The following is a 21,957-nucleotide window of genomic DNA, read 5'->3' as shown; positions in this document are numbered from 1 at the left end:
TAGAAGGCCGCCAGGTTGGTCTGACAGGACCTGCCGCTAATGAACCCATGTTGGTTGCCCCTAAGCATAACCTCCCCTGCTGGCTCCTTGTGGGCATGCGCCAGGATAATTCTCTCAAAAAGCTTACCCAGGATCAAGGTAAGACTAACGGGCCTGTAGTTCCCTGGGTCCTGCTTCCTCCCTTTTTTGAAGATGGGAACCACATTGGCTCTCTTCCAGTCCTCTGGCACCACACCAGAGCCCCACGAGTGCTCGTACAGCCGTGCCAGGGGTCCCGCAATGACCTCAGCTAATTCCCTCAGCACTCGGGGGTGGAGATCGTCCAGACCAGCTGACATGAATACATCCAGTCCCTCCAGAAGTTCCCTGACTAGATCCTCACTGACCCTTGGCCTGGGTGCACCTCCCCTGGGGCCTGAGGGGGTCCCAGCGGGGGCGCTGATCTGGTCCCTGCTCAGGAAAATGGAGGCAAAGAAGTCGTTAAATAGGTTAGCTTTGTCACCTGGTGTGACGACCAAATTTCCTAGCGTGTCTTGCAGGGGCCCCACGTTACCCAGTACCTTCTTTTTGCCCCTATGGATTTAAAAAACGACTTCTTGTTGTCCTTGATCCAGGGAGCTAGTCCCAGCCCCTTCTCCCCCTTGGCCTTCCTGACTGTCCTCCTGCATCCCCGAGCAACTGCGGTATAATCCTCCCTGGGGATGGCCCCTCCCTGCCATTGGGTGTACACCTCCCTTTTAGCTAGGAGACGTTCCCAGATGCTTTTGGTGAGCCATGGGGGCTTTTGCGCCCTCCTGCTCCCTTTGATCCGTGTCGGGATTACTTCCCTTTGGGCTTGGAGGATCATCTCCTTAAGGAGCAACCACTCTTCTTGGACACCTGGCTCTCCTCCCCAGTGGGACCTCAGTGCTTCCCCGACTATTCTCCTTAGCTCATTGAAGTCCGCCTTCCTGAAATCTAGGGCTGCTGCCTTGCTGCAGGCCTTTGCCACCTTGCGCTGGATGGTGAATCCCAGCAGGGAATGATCACTGTTGCCCAGGTGGTCGAGCACCCGCAGCCCCCTCACCAGGTTGTCACCCATGGCCAACAAGGCGTCTCCCCCGGTGCGGCAGTGCACCTCCTGGGTTAGACAGAGGTCCTGCATTTGGGCTAGGGACCTACGTGAGCAGTCAGACCTGGCTGACTGCTCTTCCCAGCAGATGTCTGGAAAGTTCAGATCACCCATGATGACCACGTCCTTTGACCTAACTACCTCCATGAGCTGACTGAAGAATTCCTGGTCTAGCTCTTCCCCGTGGTTGGGAGGTCTGTAGTAGACCCCCACCGTTAAGTCTCTTTCCCCTCAACTGCCTTGTATCCTAACCCAGAGCACTTCCATGTGCCTCTCCTCTGACTCTATGCTACCTGATGAGGATGTGTATTCCTCCTTGATGTAGAGCGCCACACCCCCACCTCTCCTCCCTGTCCTGTCCCTCCTGTACAGCCTATAGCCCTTGATATTCACCGCCCAGTCATGCGTTGGGTCCCACCATGTTTCAGTGAGCCCTACTATGTCTGGGTTGGTGTCAGCTAGCAGGAAGGGAAGTTCCTCCTGCTTGTTTCCCAAACTACGAGCGTTTGTGTAGAGGCATTTGAGGCCTCCTGTGGATGTGTGCACTGGCCCCCTAATTGCAGCGTTGCCCGGGCCCCTGTTGCTTGCCTGTGTGTATGTTCCGCTCGTCGGTCTAGGCAGGGCTGTACTTGTGGGTGCTGCTTGGTTTAGCGGTCCAAGGCGTCCTCCTCTCTCGTCTTCCCCTTCCCCTTCTTGGCTTTATGCCCACTTTATGGAAACGGGAGACTCCTCCCTAGATTGCTCCTGCAGCCTTATGGCTGAGGACTAGTGAAACTCAGGGGCATCCGAACCCCAAGCCTCTGGGCTTGGGCTTGCATGTAGGATGCCTGCCAAAGGATTTAGAAACATCTGAAGCCCCAGGTGGTGTGGAGGATGTTTGCCAGTTGTAGGGCCACTTATGGTTCTGGATTGACTCACGGATTTGGAATTGATTTGGATTGACACATGAAAAATTCTCTTAAATGTAAAAAAAAAAAATATAAACCTCCCTAGACAGGCAGGTTAGAGTGACTAGAAGGTGTGTCTATATATAACCTTTATATATATATATATAAAGACATATATTTTTACAAAACAAAACAAAATCTCCATAGACAGGCTACTGCAATGGTGCATAACATATTTGTTTCCACAGTTCACTGTAAAACTGGGCGCAGGGGGAGAGAGGGAGAGGGAAAGCTGCAGTGTCACCTGCCAGCTGTTCCCTGGAGGCCAGGCAGGAGGAGGGGGGTGCCCTGGACAACTGGAGGCTGGAGGGCAATTTCCCAAGGGGGGGACCAGCTTGACCTGGGCAGATGCAGAAGCTATTATGAAACAGCTGAGAGAACAAGTGTGCTTTAGAAAAGGTTCCCAGACCTCCTTGCCCAGTGCATGAGCTCCTGGAATTAGACCTTAATATCCCTAATACGACCAAAGAAGATTGAGGACGTTCTCACGGGACTTTTCCTCAAATCGGCTTGGGGCCCGTCACACAAGCCAGGCCGGGGTATGAGTGTTTGCTGGGCTCAGGCGGGAGAAGTGTGGGGGTGAAGGGGGCAGTCTCTGGAGGTGAAAGTGCCTGAACCAGAACTGCTGGCAGGGGAAGTTCTTGGGGCAGGTGGCGTAAATCCTCCCAGACCCAGGAGGGCTGGTACTAAGGGGCAATCAGGCCTGGAGGCATTTCTGCTTACAGGGGGGCTGGAAGCGGGGGCAGGTACAATGATCGTAATCGCTGAAGTCCCCTCCTTACTAAAAAAGGGGATGTTTGCTCCCAGTTTCCCATTACTCAGACCTGAAATCCCATCCTCTTCTGGGAATAGGATGCTGCAGGGACACGTAGGATTGCAAGAGTGTTTCCTCAGCACCTTCCTGTCTTGCTCAGGCCCCATCTGCTTCCCCCAAGCCCTCCCAAACAGCAGGAGCACGATGAGGGAGCAGCGCAGGGCGGAAGGGGTGGGCCAGGAGGCCCAGAATAACTCGCAGAATCCCGGGTCAGGAGCCAGACAGTGCCTCCACCCACCCTAGGGGGGCTGGCCAGGAAATGGCCCCCCTCCCTTTCTCTCCACACCTTTCCCTTCAAATATTCACAGGCTGAGCCTTGCCTGTCTGTTGGATGACAGGGTGCTGGGCAGGGGAGGGCTGTGGAAAAGGTGGGTAGGGGGAGTGTGGGGATCCATCACCAGTTTAATTAAGGCCTCAGTTTAATTCTTAACCAAACTGCAGCACCTCCAGCGACCACTAAGCCCTGCTGTGATCCTGGGCCAGAGCAGAAAAGTGCCACCCCAGACATGAAGGCCACTTCTTGAGATCCCAACTGAGCCCTGAGCTCAGCATCTGTCTCTAGCTTGTTGGAATTGCTAGGGTCACAGCACAAGGCAACACAACTGCAGTCTGTGGGATGTGTGATTCAAAGGAACTCCTGGTGTCCCTGCTTTTCACAGTTTAACTTCGCCCGCAAAATGCAATCACACACACAAGCTAATGAGCAAATTGGAGACAGCAATTAAAAATTCCAGAGCTCTGACTCAGTCCAGCCACTGGAAAGATCTGAGGTGTGCTAGGAGTCACTATGGGAGATGGGAAGGTGGCATCTCCTGCTTACTTCTGGCTGCTCTATTAATGTAGCAGTTTGGGATACTGTCCTTGCTGGTTAGAAGGTTTGAGAAGGAACCAGCCTGCTCAGCTGCTTGTCTCAGCAGGGTGAGCTCGCAGAGCTTAAAAGGAAGGAATGCAACTGTGAAGGGCATATTCCACGTACAACCCATGCATGCTGCCCAATGTGGCAGGATAATGGGAATAATCTGTCTTCCAACTAGTTTGGAGACGTGTCCAAATCCTTTCCTTCCTCCAAACCAAAGCTGCTCACTACACTGTGCTACTAGGCTGGGCTCAGGGGGTGGCCATTTTAATGAAACCTTCCCCCCACAACAATAGGTAGTAACTCTGCAGCAGCAGTGGGGAGGTGAGCCCTGTTTAGCCTGCCCCCAGGCTGTGCAGCTGGGAGCCAGGCTCAGATATTTAATATTTAAACCATGCAGTCCCGCTTTTAAACTCGATGGTTCCCTTGTTATGACTGTCGCAGCAATGACTCCATGTGCAAATCCCTTTATGGACCCTTGCACCAAGCTTCCTGACTTGTTTCTCCAGGATGCTGGACTAGGTGCACAAATAGGGAGATACACACATGTATACACCTGCCAGAGGCTGGGAAGGACAGGTGAGGAGTCTGTCCTGGCCCTTGCCCTATGGGTGGCTTTGGCTGTGTGTGAAGGGGACACAGGAACTGCAAGGGGCTAAGGGAGATTTCCAAGGAGACCAGAGTGGTGCAGGGGCCTGTACTGCCTCCCTGGGAAGGGGCTGGCAAACAGGCTCAGGAGGCTGAAAAGATTCTGAAAAGATGCAGCTGTAAATGTGAGCATCCCCTGGGTCTATTGCTTTACCTCCTAGAGCAGCCTGGAATCCAGGGTGGGCAGGGGCATCATAAAGCCACCTTTCCTCCCCTCCCTCTTTCAGGCTATGCCCCGTGGGCTCCTTCTCCAGGCTCAGTGCTTCTTATCATCCCTGTGCCACAAACTGACCTGAGCAACACACATCCTGGCATCCTGACCTGCCAATACTTCACCTCAGGCATGTGAGCAGTGCTACTGATTTCCCTAGATTAGTCATGTGCTTAAAAGCTCTAAGAACCTTGAAATCAATGGTGGTGCTGCCTTATAGGCCGGCGGCACATTCAGCCGTCAGGAGCAGACACACAGGACACCTGGAGGTAGAGGGAGCAGGAAAGGACACAGATCTTTTCTATTCATTGCCCAGAACTTGCCCTTACTGACACTAGTATAAAGAAGTAGTTGGCTCAAGACCAGTGGATTTGGGCTGGTACAAAATGGGTGTATGTGGTAGGGCACTCAGCCATTGACTTCTAGGCTTTTGATGGTGCAGATTTTTCAAGACTTCCATTTTCAAAGCACCGTAAGAGGGTTTGTGTTGCCCTCAGTGTCTGCTTTGACTTCCTGTTGGTTTTTGAAGAAGACTGACATCCGCGGTCTAGACAGAGACAGCATTGGTGTAGCATGTCAGAAATGGGACATGCACACCGTGGTCTCTTTGAGTTTGGTATGATCTGTACGCTAATCTCTTCCTCAACCCTGTCAGCCTAAAAATGCAGGTCTGTTCTGCATATATGGGAACTAGAATGGTTTGGGGGCTCCCAAGGGCTACCAGAACATAAATAACAATGACTAGGTAACAGGAGGCAGCTAAGGATTGTGACCTTGATTTACAGCAGGGCAAACAGAGGCACATGGATGAAATGACTTGCTGAAGGCACTCAGTGAATCAATGGAAGAGCCAGGTGGAGGGTGCAAGAACTCCTCCCAGTTGTGGGGGTCCAGTTGCACTGGACACCCTACATGACAGTGCTCGTGGGATAAGTGGAGAATCAGGCACTATGCTACTCTGCAAGGGGACAACAGATGCCAGGTCAGGAATCACTGCAACCCATTTGAGCCTGCTGTGGTGTCTGTGCCCTATGTGCCTGGGCTGGACGTGGAGTCTAATGGAGAACCTTGCCTTGCAGGGAGCAGCACCCACCTCATTTGTGTCATTAATGCCTATATCCAGATGGCCACAAAGACTCTATTTCACTCAAGAAACTTCAGAGTGTGAAAAAGTGAGACTGGAAACTGGGAGACAGCCCAGCAGTGAGATTTCTCAGATTGCGGAGGTACCTCTTATGGGCAGGTGATCCCATAATCACTAGTAGATGCACACTGGGGACAAATCCTGTACTGATCTCTGGGAGCTAAAATGGGCCTGACAGACAGGCAGAACTCAATGCCCATCATCCTTAGAGGGTTTCCACTCACCCAGCAGCAGGGCCCTGGCATGGTGCCCAGTGATTAGTATCATCCACCAGATGGTTATGATGATGTAGAGCAAGTCTCTGCTGATTTGCCTGGGTAAATGGAGTGTGGGGGAGTAACCAGCCATGAATAATGCCACTGGAAGAAGAGCTGCTACAGCCATGGCTTCCAAACCAGAGGCTACTATAGCAGGCTACCTCCTCATAGTGGCAATTTTCCAGACAGTGATGCGGGGCAAGGACTGACTTTTGCTGGTACTGTAGAGAGTCTACAAATCCACTCGGGCTCTCCCCAGCACCAGCTGTGAGCTGGTGGACGTGTCCAAAGGTGCCTCTGTCTCACGTATGTGTTTCACACAGCCAGAGAGTGACCTTGGGTCCTTGGGAATCTGTGAGAAAAGCCTAAGTGGGGAGGGGAGGCACCAGGCAGGAAATTGGGAGCATGAGAGCAGCTGGGAAGTGGAATTTAGGAGGGGCTTTTAAGCTCCTCCAGTGCTTAGCGAAGACATTGGGCTTATGGCTAATGAGCTGCCACATGCACATCCCAGCAGCCGGGGCCGATGAGCCCCAGCTTCCACTCCCGGCTGGGGAAGAATGAAACCACTATTAATAACCTCCCTCCTAACTGTAAGCAGATGTGGCGCTTGTGCGAGAGGCACCAGGATGCCGGCTGCAGCCGTATGCTGGGAACCCTTATGACTGAATGGCCCAGAGGATTCTTGAATGAGCCTCGGCATTCTTGAAGCGAGTCAAAGTGCCTGGGAGAAATTCCAGCGCTCCCTCTGGAACGTGGCCCTGCCGCCTAGGAGCCTGCTTTGATTGGCTGGGAATGCTTCGGGGAGGCGGGGCAAGCTGCCTCCATGTCCTCCACAGCTGGTGTCAGGTTGGGCCAATGCATTTACTACATCTGGGTTCAGAAATGAGTCAGGAAGACCTCAAACACTTCTGGCTACAACGCCTTGCTTCCATCGCCCTCCTGGCCTGCACTTGATGAACTCTCCTAACACAGCATTTCTCCTTTGTCCTGCAGTAGGGTCTCAGGCAATCAGTGTCTCAGTTGTGCTTATAGCCAGGTTGGGGATTTTGGATAGGTCATCCTAATTCTCTGTGCCTCCCTTTCTCCATCAATAAAGTGAGGATACCTGGCTCCTTTGAGCTCAACTGATTAAAACTACTACAGAGGAGTCATTTTGCAAAAAAACTTGTTAAGAGAATAAGAGGCTTTTGCAGATGCCTAGCCAATTGCTTGCTATCCCCTTCCTTTGAGGACAGTGCTCCCAGACTCTGCATCAATGATCTGCATGGTTCTTTAATAAGCCAAGTCCATTTACAGTCACCTTGCTTTGGGCTGGTCAGCTCTCAGGCCTCAAGTCTCCACTTAGTCAACCAGTCTCCACTTTGGCTGGCCAGTGACCAGTTGGCTATTGCCCTTGTTCCATGTGTTTGTACCACAGTGGCTAACGTGCTCACCTGGTGGCTGCCTGCTTGTAAAGAACTGCTCTCCCAAGGGGCATTCCTGCCTGGATCGATTCTTTTGACACTTTAGAATGACTCGGTCTAGCTGCTTGCAGTCCCCTTCGCCCTTGCACCAGAAGGGAGCAGAGCACCTCAGGGCCATGTGCAGCAACCAAGAAGTGTTCACCATGTATATCTATTCTATTCCCTACTGCTTGCTTCAAGAAAAATATGGATTCATTGAAGTCACTTCCTCCATCTCTTTCCCATATTTCCTCCCAGACCAAGTAACTCAGGAAGCTGCACTTGCGCTATTAGGAGTGATTCAGTTTGCTGCATTGTAAGATCTCTGTTGGAAAGTGGCTGGACTTTATTTCCTGGCCTGGTCACATGACAGTGGGCATTGCTACCAAGATCAAAATCCCTAGGCACATGACGGTGCTCACTGGCACTGGTGCCTACTGTTACGGGACTTGTCCATGAGGAGGACTCTGTACCTTTAAGCAGGATTATCGATGTGGAGGGATGTGTGAAAATGCTGTTTATGCAAGATAATCTAGGAAGGAGAAATGCCATTTCTGTGCATAGCGGGGAAATGCTGGTCCAGGCAACTTTGGAAGGATAATCCCTCAGAGGGTCCCTGTCCCTGGTGTGAGATAGGGAGGAAGATTACTCAGGGATGATTCTTCAGATCAGCATCTTTCTCACTGGTGGGCATATGGTAAGGTGAGCCCTGTGACCCAGTGTGACTGTCAAAGGCCACAGCTGTAGAACAAAGGCGGATCCTAAATACATGTCACATGGGTGCCTGACAGTGACACTTAGGAAGCAGCACCTCCAGAGCCTGTTCTAAGATTGGGATGTCACTATCTCAGCTATAGCCCTTTGCTAGATTCTGCCCCAAAACGTCATTTCATTTGGCACAGCTGCTTAGAGCAGCAACCCTCCTCTTCTGGGAACCCAGATCTAGATTCCAGACTGGGTCACAAGGTGCATGAGAGCGATGGTTGCAGCTTAGACTCTGATGGAGATTTGCCTGCGTCACAGAACTTGTATTACAATCTGGCACCATTTGTGCTCAGGAAAGCCTAGGACTGGAAAAGCAGTGGATGCTCAAGGCAAAATGAAGGTACATTGGCACTGCAGAGAAGTGGAATAGCAGGAGGTGATGGAGATCAATCTGAGGGGGAACTGATAAATCTGGCAAGCAATCCAAAAGCTGGAACAGAAAGGGATGCTGCAGGCAAGAAAGAAATGGCATTGGCAGGGCAGTATGGATAGAGTATATAGTGTCTGCACTGTCTGTTTTAGGGCACAGCATGGATCCTAGAGGCTGTAGGAGGCTCTGACCAGTACATTCCATTATCGCTGCAGCACGTAAGCATCCTGGGTTGAGTCAAAGATGGAGCATTCACCTTTCAAATGAACTTCTTGGCCTCCTTGCTATTGTCTGAGCACAATTTACTGTCCATTAGTGAGCATCAGACAGAGCAAAGGAAAGCCAGTCACCGCCAGTGTCCTTGGCCTCCTCCTCAGCTCAGATGAAGGGAGATTTTTCCAGACAGACAGGATGTGCCTCTGACAGCTGCAGGATGAGCGCAGGGTGGGAAGATCTCCCATGGCAGTGACCTAAGGAGCACTTTTGTTCCCTTCTCACCCAGCATCCAGGATCCAGTTGCCCTTGGGGTTGACCCCAGGTTTGTGCCCTTGCTGGATGCACAGATGATTCTGCTTTTTAAATGATGGGCAATGAGCAGGCCGCACCCACAGCCAGCTCAGGATGGAAGCAGGCACCCAGCTCCCCAGGGTCTCAGCCAGTTTGCAGTAACTGGGAAGTTGGCTGTAATCAGTCAGAGGAAGCAGACACATCCCTGACTGTCCCATCAGTGTTTCGTTCCCTCCCTGCTCCTCTTTACTCAAGCCACCTTGGTGCCTCAGTCTTTTTTTCAGCTACTGCCTCCCTTGCTCTTTCTCAGCAGTGAACGCTGGCAGTCTATTCCCTGCCTCCTTTGCTGATGAATACGAGCCGTTGCAGGCAGAAATTCCAGTAGGGCAAACGAGGTGAACCCAAAGGGCGTTCCAGCCAAAACCGGGGGCACAAAATCATGCAGTCCCTTCTTGCTCATACCCTTTGGCCCCAGCTTCAAGGGGATAGTGAACGAAGCCCCGTGGTCACTGCTAACCTGGGTCTTCTTTTTTTTTTTCATTTCCAGAGCCCAGGAGCTGCCCTATGGTAAAGGCAGCAGGCACTTTGGTTTTACCATGTAGAAACGGAAGCAGGATCATCTCTCCACCCCATCTAGGGTTGGTCTTACCTAGTTTACTTCACGGTAAAAACCAGAGTGCTAGCTCTCTCCTGTCCTTCTGCCTCAGGATGGCTCCTCTGTTAGATACTCAGAGGTAAAGTCCCACAGTATTCAGCAGCAAGGACAAGGCCTGAGGGTGTGAGGGACTGCAGGATATTACACTCACGCATGCTGTGCACATTCCCAGGCTCCGGGGCTTTGGGCAGGGCAGAGAGAGCGGTGAAAGGAGCCTCCTGCTACCCCCTGCCAGGGTTTGGCTAAAGAGTGACCTCATTCCTAGTCTATAGAAACCAAGCAAGTCCAACAAAGCCGACTGCACCCAGCTTCTGAGCGCCTTTCCTGCCCGCGGAGCCCCTGGCTCAGAGTCCCAGCGGTCTCGGCAACAGATGTATTTGTTCTTTCCATGAGCAAATCTCTTCCGCTGAGGGACGGGGAATGCATTCACTAGGCAGATCCTGCGTCAGCTTTCCAGAGCGCCCCCAACCCTCCTTAGCATCCCTTTCCCCTCTCAGGAGGCGAGTAGCTCTGTGCTGTAGTGAAAGTTGAAGACTTCTTCCCCACTCCTCCCTTTCAGGCTCTTTCCTCTCCTTCCTCCACTTGACTCTCTCTCTCTCTCATGCACAAAGAGGTCTTTCTCCCGCAACCCACTCTGCTCTTCTCTGCAAACCAAAATTAGCTGTGGACCCCCCTGTACAAGCACGCTGCTCTGGCCTCACCGACTCCCCTTCAGCTGTGGAAGGCCTCGATATGCTTACCTGCCATGCCCCAGGGTGTAATACCTCCGGCCCACCTCTGTCATCTGTCCTGGCTGGCTGAGTTGTGAGCTCTGCACTTGCACACTGCACTTGGGGAGAAACTTTGTTTCTTGCTCTGAGCTGCAAGCGCTGAACTTCTGGAGGTTAGAGCCGGACGCAGAACCGCCTCCTCTGTGTCCCTGTCCCTCCTCCCAGCTGCCTCTGTCCCTCCCTTTCAGTGCCCAATAAGGCATGTAAAGCTGAGCAGGGGCCCAGCTCCCATAGCTGAGAGAAATTCCTCTTCATTAACATGCTCCTGGCATTGCAGCCTGCACTGAGCCTCCCATAACACAGACCGCCTGAGAAAACAAACGCCAGATCCCTGGGAAAAGTGCTGGTCCCGTGTGGGAAGGAGGCAGGGGGCCGGGGGCTGAGGTCACTGGCATTGGTGGGAATCAGGAGTGACTCCGCTGAGGCCAACAGGGCCGCTCTGATGTCAACCGGGAATGCGAGGCCAGAATGGGGCCAGGCAGAAGGGGTGTAAGGAGCCAAGACTGGGGAGAGAAAACTTCCCCACTGGAGAAGAAAGGGCCTCTCCTTTAAGATTTTCAGCTACTTGGTATGAATCAGTGCAGCGCCATTTGCTTTACACAAATGAGGCTGCTATGTCAGCTGAGGGCCTGGTTCTTTGTGCTCAGAAATTGCCGTGATGGAGAGTGGCATAACATCCTCTGCTCGGGCCCATAGCCCAGACTTGTCTGAACAAGCAAAGCCCGTTCCAGGAAGACCCTGTCCTTCCCAGAGTCAAGCGGTGGGAGGAGCAAGGAAACCAGAGCAAGGAAACTGCATGCCTCTCACCTGCCCCTGCTTTTGCCTCCATCACCCCAGGATCTGGCAGCATATTGCACTGCCTCAGAGATGGGGAGACCAAAAGACAGCATGGGATTCATGGGCGTGTTGGCTAGAGGAATGGATCTGGCAGCACTGGGAGCTCCTGTTGCTACTGGGTTGCATTGTATTCTCCCCCTGTGCTCTGCCCCCCACTTTGGATTTAGGGAGTTGTAGGGAGAGCAGCCAGAGTCCCCTGGCATGGGCTGACCTATTTCCTAGGGCAAAGGATTCATGTGCTTACAGACACACAGGCATGGAGGCTGTCATCATTTTTAGGCTCTTGGTGGATGGGGGAGGCAGGTGTTGAAAGTTGGAGTAAGCAGGGGGTTGCCATCCTTTACGGTTCTCAGAAACTTGCTGTCAAGTCACTCTCCTCACTCCCCCATCACCACAAAAGCATGCTGGGGTCTCGTTAATGCAGCTGTAATCCACCCACCAGCCCAGTTTGCCCCCATCTGCATTCCAGCTTGTGAGCTCCTGCGTGCACAGGCTTTCCCAGGCAGAGACTTCCTTCACGGATTTGACACGCACTTAAATCAGTTTGGGTAAGGCTGGAGCTGAGAGGCACTGGGGTGAAGGCAGCTCTCTCCTCTGAGAGCCATGGGCATTTGGGGTCTGAACAGCAGCAGCAGGCCGTCTGTGCTGGATGTCCCAGCTGCTGAGACTGAACTAGAGGCAGTGGCTGAGCTCTGAAAGGGACATTCCCATCCCAGGGGGAGGAGCGGGTGAGAGACTGTTACACGCTGGAGATGTTACAGACCCATCTCACACCTGCTCCCTGACACCAACATTTGGGGAATTGCCTTTCTCAGCTGGATCAAGCCCATAACACTATGAGTTGAAATTAAACTGAGAACAAGATAACAGGAAGAACAGGCAAAGCCAGGCTGTCAGAGACATTTCCATCCGGACCAGAAGCAGGAAAGCTCAGAAATCCCACAGGAAAAGCGTTCTCAAATTTGAGAGGTTTCTCAAAGTTTTCCAGACTTGTAGCATGTGCTTGGTCCAGGACTACTTAGGGACTTTGCTGGCTAGAGGTCTGTAGGCCCAGCACCCTCCTAACTCAAGCCGTGATTCAGCAGCACTAGTTAGTCAGGTACTATATCAGATCAGGTCTTACCTTTCCTGTGAGCTCTCGGGGGGGACTGCCAGTAGTGTCTCTTCCCCTTGATCTCCTCCATCCAGCTGAATGGGCTCTTCCAATGGCTCCTCTTTGGTAAGCTCTGTCCTGGGAGCTTGAACAGGGGCCTGCGCTGGACTGGCCACTTGTGTCTCTGCTGTGCACTCGGAGGCTGATTCAGGGAGGCTCCTTGAGGAGCTGGACTCTACTTTGGGTGTCACTGTGATTGATCCCCTAGGGCTGGGGATGCTGTTTGACAGCAGAGTCTTTTTCCCGTTCTGCTCTGATTCTCCAGTTGTCGAGGCGGGGTCTGCTCCAGGGGCAGGGGCAATGGAAAATGCTGGGGACTCTGAGGGGGATGATGGGGATGTGCCACAGGCTTTGCCATCAGGGTTCCCTTCCTCTTGACAGTTTTTGGAGCCCTTGGCCCGTTTCCCTGCATGGCTCAACCGGGGCATTGTCCCCATATGGCTGTACATGTCGGATGACCTGACGTAGGGGGTGGGGCTCTTGGGCATGGTGTTCAAGTCATCCTGAGTGCTCTCAAAGGTGTCCTCCAGGAAGCCATTGGGTTGCAGGAGACCCGGCCCCAGGGTTTCTGGTGCGCTGGGGGCGACAGACACTCGCCGGATGGTGAACACTCGATTGATGTTGCTCAGGCTCCCAAAGCCTTTGAACTTGAAGAACTCTGGAAAAGATGAGAAAGCATCAGTCTGTGTTACTGCTGGGGTGAGTAGAACAGGGATGGGCATAGGAGAGCCAGGCCATGGGTCTCATCTGGCTCCCAGACTGAGACTGTGATTAAAAAGGACCTTTTGCATTGGTGGGACTTGGTGGTACCCTCCTGAACCTTGATTTGGGCCAGTGGATTTGCACCATTGTTGTATGCTGGTGACAATGACACTAACCTTTGGAAAGCTCATGGAGATCTGGGTCTGGAAAGAGTCGGGTAGGAACTAGGGGTTGTTAGTATGATTCACTCCTGTGCAAAACAAGTGCAAGATGCTGCCAGACACTTCCATTCACCCATTCCATGTTCACACACTGGCACAGAGGCAAAGGACAGCACAAGGAGCAGGGCTGTTGAAAATCAGTCCACACAGCATCATCTAGGGGATGGGGTAGAACAGTACCTCTTCCCCCCCTTCCATATATATCTGGCCAGAGAAGCAAACCCATAGCTCCAACGTCAAGGGAAAATGACACATAGCCAAAACGCATCACTATTTTGGGGGATCCACCATAACCAAGGCGTGAGTGCTTCCTGCTGGCTGGGCAGCAGCCTGCCAATCCCGTAGCACTGGTGCTATTGCTTAAGGCGAGTCAGGTTGAGGGGTTTCTTTAAGGGATCCAGGCAGTGGAGGAGCATCAGGCCAGTGAGGAGAGCAGCATCTGATACTGCACCAGTGACCCAGCAAATCAGTGCTTTGTGTTAGTCTTTGCCCACTGGTCGGCAAGGTTTTGCTCAGTAGCTACAGCCCCACTGGGGAGTTCTGGCCTCCTCTGGGGCATGTTCATCATGGCCCCAGGGGAGGCCAGCTTGACAGAAGTGCATAGGGAGTGTGAGGCCGCTCTGCTCGGGCATGGTGCTGCTGAGAGGTGAGCTGCCTTAGGAGCCTCCTGAGACACTGGTTTAAAAAGAGGGAGACCCCAATAACAAACTAACCTCTGCTTCTCCCTGCTCCTGTGTCCTGCTAAGCCCAGTGGCTTCAGACCAAGGTGGGGCTTTGAGACCCAAACTCAGATGCCCTGGCACTCATGAGGGCCAAGCAGTCCTCTAACCCCGCAGTCAGGCTTGGCCCTCTGGGTTCATGCCCAGGATGGGCAACAAGATGCAAAGTGATTCTTTTCCTCTCCAACTAGCCACAGAAACGTAAACAGGGCCACCTGCCACCCCTTTCCAAGCCCTCTCCCTGTCTCAGCAAAACACTGACAGCTGCAGAGGAAGAGGCTGCATTTGTCTGGCTGCTGTGAACAATTTATGACAGGTCTTTACACACACATGCACGCGTGCACGTGCACACACATACACACACATCGTGCCCTAGGCTTTGTTCCAAACTAAACGGCAGGAAACAAGACAAGAGAAATGACAGCAAAAAATAAATTCCAAACCCTTTAAACCTGCCCTTTTTAAGTAGGTGGTACATGAGAGTGGTCAAAAATAGTCTTCTGCATCTGCCTCTGGCTTCCATTTCTTTTCCGCTCAGTTGGCCTTTTTCAGGGAGGTGAGAACAGCCGGCGGTCCCAGCACTGTCCTGCGCACTTGGGGTCACATCTGGGCTCCGTGCAGTAGGTAATAACCAGTTCTAAGAGTTGCTCGTCTTTCAGTCGATGCACCTGGGTTAAAATGGAAAGGGCCAGACACAGGGAGCAGGTGCATCCTCTGAAAAGAGCTCTGGACCATCTCCAGGCTTGCCCTATGTGTAACTGGTATGATAATGAGACTAGTATCCTCCTGGTATTTAACAAAGCCAAAAAATCATGATTTCATTTCCATGTTGAAGCTCTTGCCTTATCCAGTACCTGGTAATGTGTACCGAGGGCAGGATTGGGCCCCTACCAGCCACCTGACCCTCCTCTGACTTGCACACTGAGTCATCAGTTATGCCCATGCAAAGTGGGGGTCACACCCAGCCGCTGTCCTGGTAGCATTCATCCTGCGTTGCAGACCAGCTACTCTGCACTGTAAGCAATTATTTCAGGCAGAAAGTGACTCAGATCGGGAACAGCCTTGAGATAGGCTCAGCTTCCGAACAGAACAGCCCCAGATCGCTAGCTGCCTATGCAGCCAGCCAAACAGTGTATTGAGCTATCTGTGATGTCTGGTGACCCCCAATAATACAACCGTCAGGAGCATATAGGGGTATGGCAATAGGTGCTTATTGGCATGACATATGTATCTGCAGGGAAAGCCACAGAGCCATGGCAGAGACCCAGGCAGCTCAGTGGGAGGAAGGCCAGTGCAGGTTGGAGGCCAGAGGCTTGGGGCCCAAGTGGCTGCCTGCCTTGCTGAGCTAGAGTCAGATTAGGGGTGAAGCCCTTGGACAGGCCCAGGGGTGAGCAGGGATAGGGATCCCAACTCTTTGCCCCAGCACTGGGGGGCATTCCAGGTGCTGCTCTGTGCTTGTTGCTACCATGGCTGGCACTCAGCTCCCAGGGCAGCATCCGCCCCACCAAGCTATGGAGAGAGGGAAACCAAGTGATGAAAGACTCCCAGACCCCAGCCTTGGCCCTGGGGGGCAGGCCAGGATATCACGTTGGGCAGGAACTGCCTCCCAGCCCTGCAGTCAGGACCAGAACCCAGGACTCTCGCTTCTGAAAGACATACTGCCTGCCCCAGAGCTGTCAGGGGAGGTGCTGCCCAGTTTCCTCACCTCCTGGCCCCGTGGCTCTTTCTGAGCTACCAGGCTGTCATGGTGCTGAGGGCCCCAAGCCAGGCAAGAGCCACTGGGGAGAGAGTCAGTGTTGTGTGTGCCTACTTGTGAGCGTGTCTGTTACTGTGCAACACGAGTGTGTGTTTCAGCATGGATGTGAGACCGTGCAGCTCCGTGCCTTTGTGAACACATATCTGTGTCATCTCTGTGCCTCTCCTAACTAGTTTAGGGCTCCTTCACGCTGTGGAGCTGGCACTTCAGCCCAGCTTTCTGCCAGCAGCACACACTGTGGGAAGCAGATAATCTACCCACTTCCTAAGCTGAGCAAGCAAGCAATGACTGCTCTCCATTGCTGGCTCATTTCACAGCTGCCACCACCTGCTATTGCTGAGTGCAGAGTGCTAACCAAAGCTGTAGTTATAACTTAAACAGGATGGGCTTGTGTTTCTCACCTTGGCCCCTTCCCCACTTTCCCCCCCTGCTGAGATGGTGATTCAGCCTGGGAACTGAATCTCACAGCCCCCCAGTTTTCTTACTAACATTGGCAGTACACGACCTCGCTGATTTACCTACCGCCTAAAGGCTTTTTCGCAGCTTGGTGACCACTTCCTGTGGCAGCTGCTTCTTTACATGCTGTTTAGGGAGCTAGTAACTGAGAATGAAGCTTGCAGTTTTGTTCTCAGGGTACCGCCTTGCTCTGTCATCATGCTACAGCTTAGTTGGTGCACAGATTCAGGCCAGGGCTAGGTCTGGCAAGAGTGGTCCAGCTTGATGTGGGAATCACAGGGAGGAACCTGGAGTTTCTGTGCAGGACAGCAGATGAAACGATTGCGGCTGTCTCTTCTGGCCCCAAAGGCCCTATGTTTGTGACTGCTGCTCTGCAATGCAACCCTTTGCCCTTTCCCAGCCATGTTTTCTGAGGTTCTCCAAGACATTTGCAAACACTTGCAAGTTAAAGCTTGCAAAACCTCTGCTGGGGAAATGAAGTACAAGGAGGGGAAGTTATGAGCTTCAAGTCATATACTAAACCAGTAGCAGAACTAAAAGGGGAACCCAGGTGTCCTGCACTTTAACTACTACCTTGTACCATCCAGCCAGACCACCCATAATCATAACCATACTTGAAGTAAGTGGCTGAAATATGTCTCAGTGGATCTATTTTATTGCTGTCTATTTGTATTCTGGTAGTGCCTGGAGGCCTTGACTAAGATAAGTTGTTCAAGAGGTTGCACAAACACAAAGGGCATGTCTTCACTGCAGAAACAGACTGCTTGTACTGCTGGTTAAAACAGCAGTGAAAACAAGGCAACTTGGATTTTAGCTTGGGTTGGCAGCTCAAGTCAAGCTCACAGAGGACCTTGGGCTGTCCTTGAGTGGCTGAGCTGGGCTGCTTTGTCTTCACTGTTGTTTTATTTGTGCCAAAGTTAGCCAGCCCAAGCTAAAAACATAGCTGGATGAGTTTTGTGATGAAGCCATGCCCGTGTGAAGATGGGCGCTGCCCTGCACAGCTTCCAGTCTGAACAGCCAGACTGTAGAGCACTGGGAGAAGGGAAGGCTGAAAATCAAATGTCCTTTTACTGTTGTTTGTGCCTTTGAAGCCCTTTCCTACATAGCCAGAACCTTTGTCAAAAAAATGCTATGCCCCAAAATGGCAAATGCTCAGAAATAAGAGATCAGAGATCTGGGTCCAGTTCTTGCTCTGCTCCAGCCAGCACTCTGTGATTCAGTTTCCCTCATCCCTAAATCAGGACCATTCTCTGTGGTTGTGAATCATGTGGTGATCCTGAAGTAGAAAGCATCAGATAGGGATGATTATCTCAGCCAGGGCACTGAGGGGTTTGGGAGTGGAAAAAACCTGCAAGTGCAAATTTGAGCATCATCATTTCAGGCAGAGTTTCATGACAGGGAGGCTTGCTGGGAAGGAAGAGAAGGAGGGGGCAGAAAATGAAAGCGTGGTAGGGTAGCTACCTTTCAGTGTGCTGGGGAAAGCCCCAGGTCTCTAGGAAAGAACAAAGTTACTCCCACAAGATGCCGCTGGTAAATTTCCTTTGCAATTGACTCTGAACGGCAAATGATCTCTACACATGTGTAGGGTGACCACCAGCTCCAGCCTGATCTAGGGGAAAAACTCCCATTGCAATGAAAACCAGGACTTTCCCTATAGCCCAGAAACACTACAGTCCTACAGCCTGAGTTAACACCATTAGAATCTGTGGTTGGGGAGCCCGTGCAGTCTCATCTCTTCTGCATAGTCCCTCCAAATGCAAGTCCACAAGTCCCCCTCAGCATCCAGGATCCAGTATTCCACCAGTCTCCATCAAGGTGCAGGACTAAGGTGGGGACAGAGTCTCATGTGGCTCTGTTGAGCTCAAGGTGGCAGGGAAATGAGAAGGATGCCCACCTGTATTTCTACCTCAGTGCCCCATTTCATACTAGCTGGAGAAAACTGTTCCCAGCAAGACAGCTTGGTTTCAAGAATGGCCAACAGACAGGGCTGTTTTATACTGTGGCACCTGCAGAGCGCGTCAGAAACTCCAGTCGCCCCATCCAAAGCAGGAGAGCTGACAGCGACACTAAATCTCTGGGCTCTGCTGCCCCAGTTGCTACATAGGCAGTGTGTTTCCTCTGCAAGTGCCACTCACTAGCAGCCCGCAAAGATAGCACACGGACCCCCGTGGTGTGGAGACCCACTACATGACCCACACCCAGGCAGCTTTCCCCTGCCTGCTTCTGCACTATGCTTGGCCTTCAGGCTAATCAAGGAGCACCCACATGAGAGTCCACAGCACGCACCCCACAGCTACTTACTGAATTTTTTGAAGCCCCCTTTCTTCTGGCTCTCTGCCATGTTCGGCTGCTGATGGAGCCACTGAAACGAAAAAGGGTGTAAGTTTATAAACTGTCTCTAAGCCCTCCCCTCGCTGCTCCTCCCTTCCTCTTCCCCCTGCCCTCCTCCTCATTCACTCTGCACTTCCTCTATCTTTGAGAGTCTCCCACACCCACCCGCTGCTCCCTCCCCTTGCTTGCACCACAAGGGTCCCCTGTTGCTGGCATGAGCATGCCTGGCTGGTGCTTCAGTTACCCACCGTGACCTGTTAGTAGCATCCTGGGACTGCATGCAGCTCAGAGCTCCGTCCGCCCCAAAAAGATCAGTCTCAGGTTAATATCTGGTTTTGCATTGACCAGGAATCAAACCTGGGGGAAGTGGAAGAGGAGGATGTTATCAGTGAACCTCCAATGACTTTTAGCTTCTCCCTCTCCACCCAAGGCCATAAGGAACCTGCAGGCTGGGTGATTGTCTGCATCACCGAGAAACCTGCAGGCTGGGTGATTGTCTAACCCAGAATGAAAGACATGCTCATTCTGGAGTAAGAGTGTCCACATAGGAGCTTATACTGGTGTAGCTATAGCAATGTAATGGTCATCCTTCCTGCTCCTCCACTGGCCAGTGTAGGGCAGAAATTAGTCTCTTCAACTCCTTTCCTTCCCAAAGGGAATCCTCATCCTTATCTCTGACCAGTGGGTTTTTTACGAGGCCGAGGCATTAGCAGCTACATCAAGGGCCAGCAGGTGGAATTTGATTTAACTCTACTGGAGTTTGACACTGGCACAACTGGAAAAATCTGCCCTGAATAAGACAGGCCGTTCGTGCTTGAGTTCATGTTGTCAAGTTAGACATTGTATGTCTGAGCAAGGGATGAAACCATTGGCTTCCGTCATTGTGGCTGGAATTGCAAAACAAGAACGAGGGAGTAAGAACGATTGCACATTTTTATTGTGCTGCCTCACTGGTCACTAAGCTCTTCAGCAAACCGTCCTTGCTGATTTTGCCACCCAAACAACGGGTCATTGCTGGCCATTTATGGAGTTACTCTGACTGCAATGGATTTTACTGGGATGTGAGTACAGCACAGAAATGCAGCCACCTCTGTGACAGGCGCTTCAACTCCACAATGGCCTTTGAGTAGAAGGGACAAAGAATCCTGAAGGATGGAAGCAAACGATAGTGGCAGCAGGTGCATTATTAAGATGAAATTTAGACAGAGCTTTCTCTAATAATGGCTGCACTGCTGTCCCATGGCAGCTTTTGTTCCAAATCTCCAAGTACCTCATAGAGCTGGGGGAGGTGTACAGAGGGAGAGCTGATGAAGTGGGAGTCCAAAGGCTTTGCTGGAAATTCAGTGCCCAGGTTGGGGCTGTGGGGGGGAGAGCATGAATCCTGTCCTGACCACTAGGAAACAACACCTTCCTCTTGCAAGGACAAACTTGTAGAACCGCCTTTCCTCACTGTAGCCCAGTGACACACTTTCTATTCCCACGCACAGTGTAAGGTGGAACCATGCCCTCACCTGTGCCCTTGAGATAGGTGTGGTGTGTGCAACACCCCTAAAAGGTGTAAGGAGTTATTCAGCAGAAACTGTATTACCTTAGCAAACAGTTGGAGTTTTTTTGCAAAAATATTTATTTCTATATATATATAAATAAATACATATATATATAACTCTACCTCCAACACTCTGCCAAGTGGCTCTTGTGGTTCACCTGGCAGCTCAAAGCACACTAAAACCCCATTACACAGTTAGCACCATGCAACTGCACACACCTATCCGTATACCCGTACCCCAACCCATTGGCCTCCTCAGAAGGGCTAATCCTGAAAAAGTCTATAAAGGAGAGGATTCACGGGAGTGCTTTAGCTGTGGTCTCTGAAGGGTCAAACACTGGCTGCTGCTAGAGGTGTGTTTCCAGAAGGACACTGCAAGGCCTGGCAAGATAAGGCCAATCCTACGTGCTACTGCTGAGAATGAGAAACAGAGAAGAGCGCACACAGAGCAACAGGCACTCCCATGGTAACTAAAGCAGGCAGAGTCTAGTGCTTTAGTCTCAGTAGCATCCCACAGTCCGAGTAAATGTGAAATACTTTGCATAGTCTGGGGCTCAGGGGAGCCTGTTTCACGGCTGGCTCCTGGGGCACCTGCATAGAGTCAGTCTGGCTCTGAGAGGATTAAAAGCAGCGCACAAGGGGCTGGTTCAGCAGCCATCAGACACAGAGCTGCATGGGAGGCAGAGAGGGAGGCTGGTTCCAGAGGCATCACCAGGACAACTCCGTGGTCTGAGGGAGTGCTGTGCAACTTTTCAGAGGTCCTGAAGAGATGGAAGTCCCTGTTTCTTTCCCCACCATGGCTAGATCTCTCAGGCTTAGCCAGACAGCTTAAAGGATACCTGGCTAGAGGGCAGCAGCCAATTTGAGAACGCTGCCTGGAAATGCAGCATAGCATCCGGCACCCCTCGCCTAGAATGAGTGGGAGGCCCTGGAGATGCAAGCTGGACAGGGAGGACCTCAGTAGGTGAAAGGGAGACCTATTGACTGTGAATGGAGGAAAGACTGAGGGGGTGAAATTAGGCTGCTGCTCTCTGTAAACCCAGCCTGGGTTGGTGCAGATCAGAGCCTTGCTCGAGGCTAGAGCCATAGTGGGCCTGGGAAATGGTGTTGGTTGGGAGGGACATTTAGACAGGGTATGATGGAAATGTAGTGGTGCAAGCTCCTGCAGACCCAGCTGTCCCAGGGGACAGACCAGGTGGGGGTCAGTGCCTCGATTAGAGATTGGGAACCCCCAGAAGCCTTTCTTTGGTCCTGATGTTCTCCCTTCACGTGCCTTCCATGCCAGAGGAGGTGCGTTCCTGAAGGCTGGGACCGGTTGATGCCCATGGACAGTGGTGGTGAGAAGAGAGGACTGAGATGGTAAAAACGGGGAAGCATGGCATGGGCAGGGGAGAAGGCTGGTGTGGTCTGCAGAAGGGCTGTGCCTGAACCTTGAAGAGGCACTGTCCTGAGTTGGTTGGGACTGGCTGTGCTGTGCGGAGGCTCCGTTCTGCTGGGTCCCGCAGCTGGGACTCAGATGCTTGCTGGGGCAGGCGGCTGCTGGGTTGGGTTCCTTGGCTCTGAGTGACTGCTGAACAGCACATGGCCTGAAGTGTGGGGAGGACCTCGTATGGACTTGGAATGGGGCATGGGAAGATTTCATAGATTTCATAGATTTCATAGACATTGGGGCTGGAAGGGACCTCGGGAGATCATCGAGTCCAGCCCCCTGCCCAAAGGGCAGGAAGTCAGCTGGGGTC

At 52.2% G+C, this 21,957-nt stretch overlaps 1 protein-coding gene across 2 annotated transcripts in view; it reads right to left on the bottom strand.

Annotated features, from left to right (window-relative positions):
* Positions 1 to 18,738, bottom strand: part of SH2D3C (SH2 domain containing 3C) — a 49,365-nt gene extending 30,627 nt beyond the window's left edge. Inside the window, exons 1-2 of one of the 2 annotated variants that reach the window (XM_019540685.1) lie at positions 18,643 to 18,738; positions 12,458 to 13,145 (exon numbers count right to left, since the gene is read on the bottom strand). In XM_019540685.1, the coding sequence (XP_019396230.1) occupies positions 12,458 to 13,145; positions 18,643 to 18,682 (728 nt within the window). In that variant the 5' untranslated portion in view covers positions 18,683 to 18,738. Of the gene's footprint in view, positions 1 to 10,467; positions 10,639 to 12,457; positions 13,146 to 18,642 lie in introns of those variants that run through there. The other variant, XM_019540687.1, reaches the window with a different exon arrangement.
* Positions 18,739 to 21,957: the final 3,219 nt, after the last annotated feature.

This window comes from Crocodylus porosus, unplaced genomic scaffold (genome assembly GCF_001723895.1).
Source record: "Crocodylus porosus isolate Cpor-Errol unplaced genomic scaffold, CroPor_comp1, whole genome shotgun sequence".
Classification (NCBI taxonomy): domain Eukaryota; kingdom Metazoa; phylum Chordata; order Crocodylia; family Crocodylidae; genus Crocodylus; species Crocodylus porosus.
The sequence above is the reverse complement of the archived record's forward strand: the minus strand, read 5'-3'. Positions and strand labels throughout refer to the sequence as shown.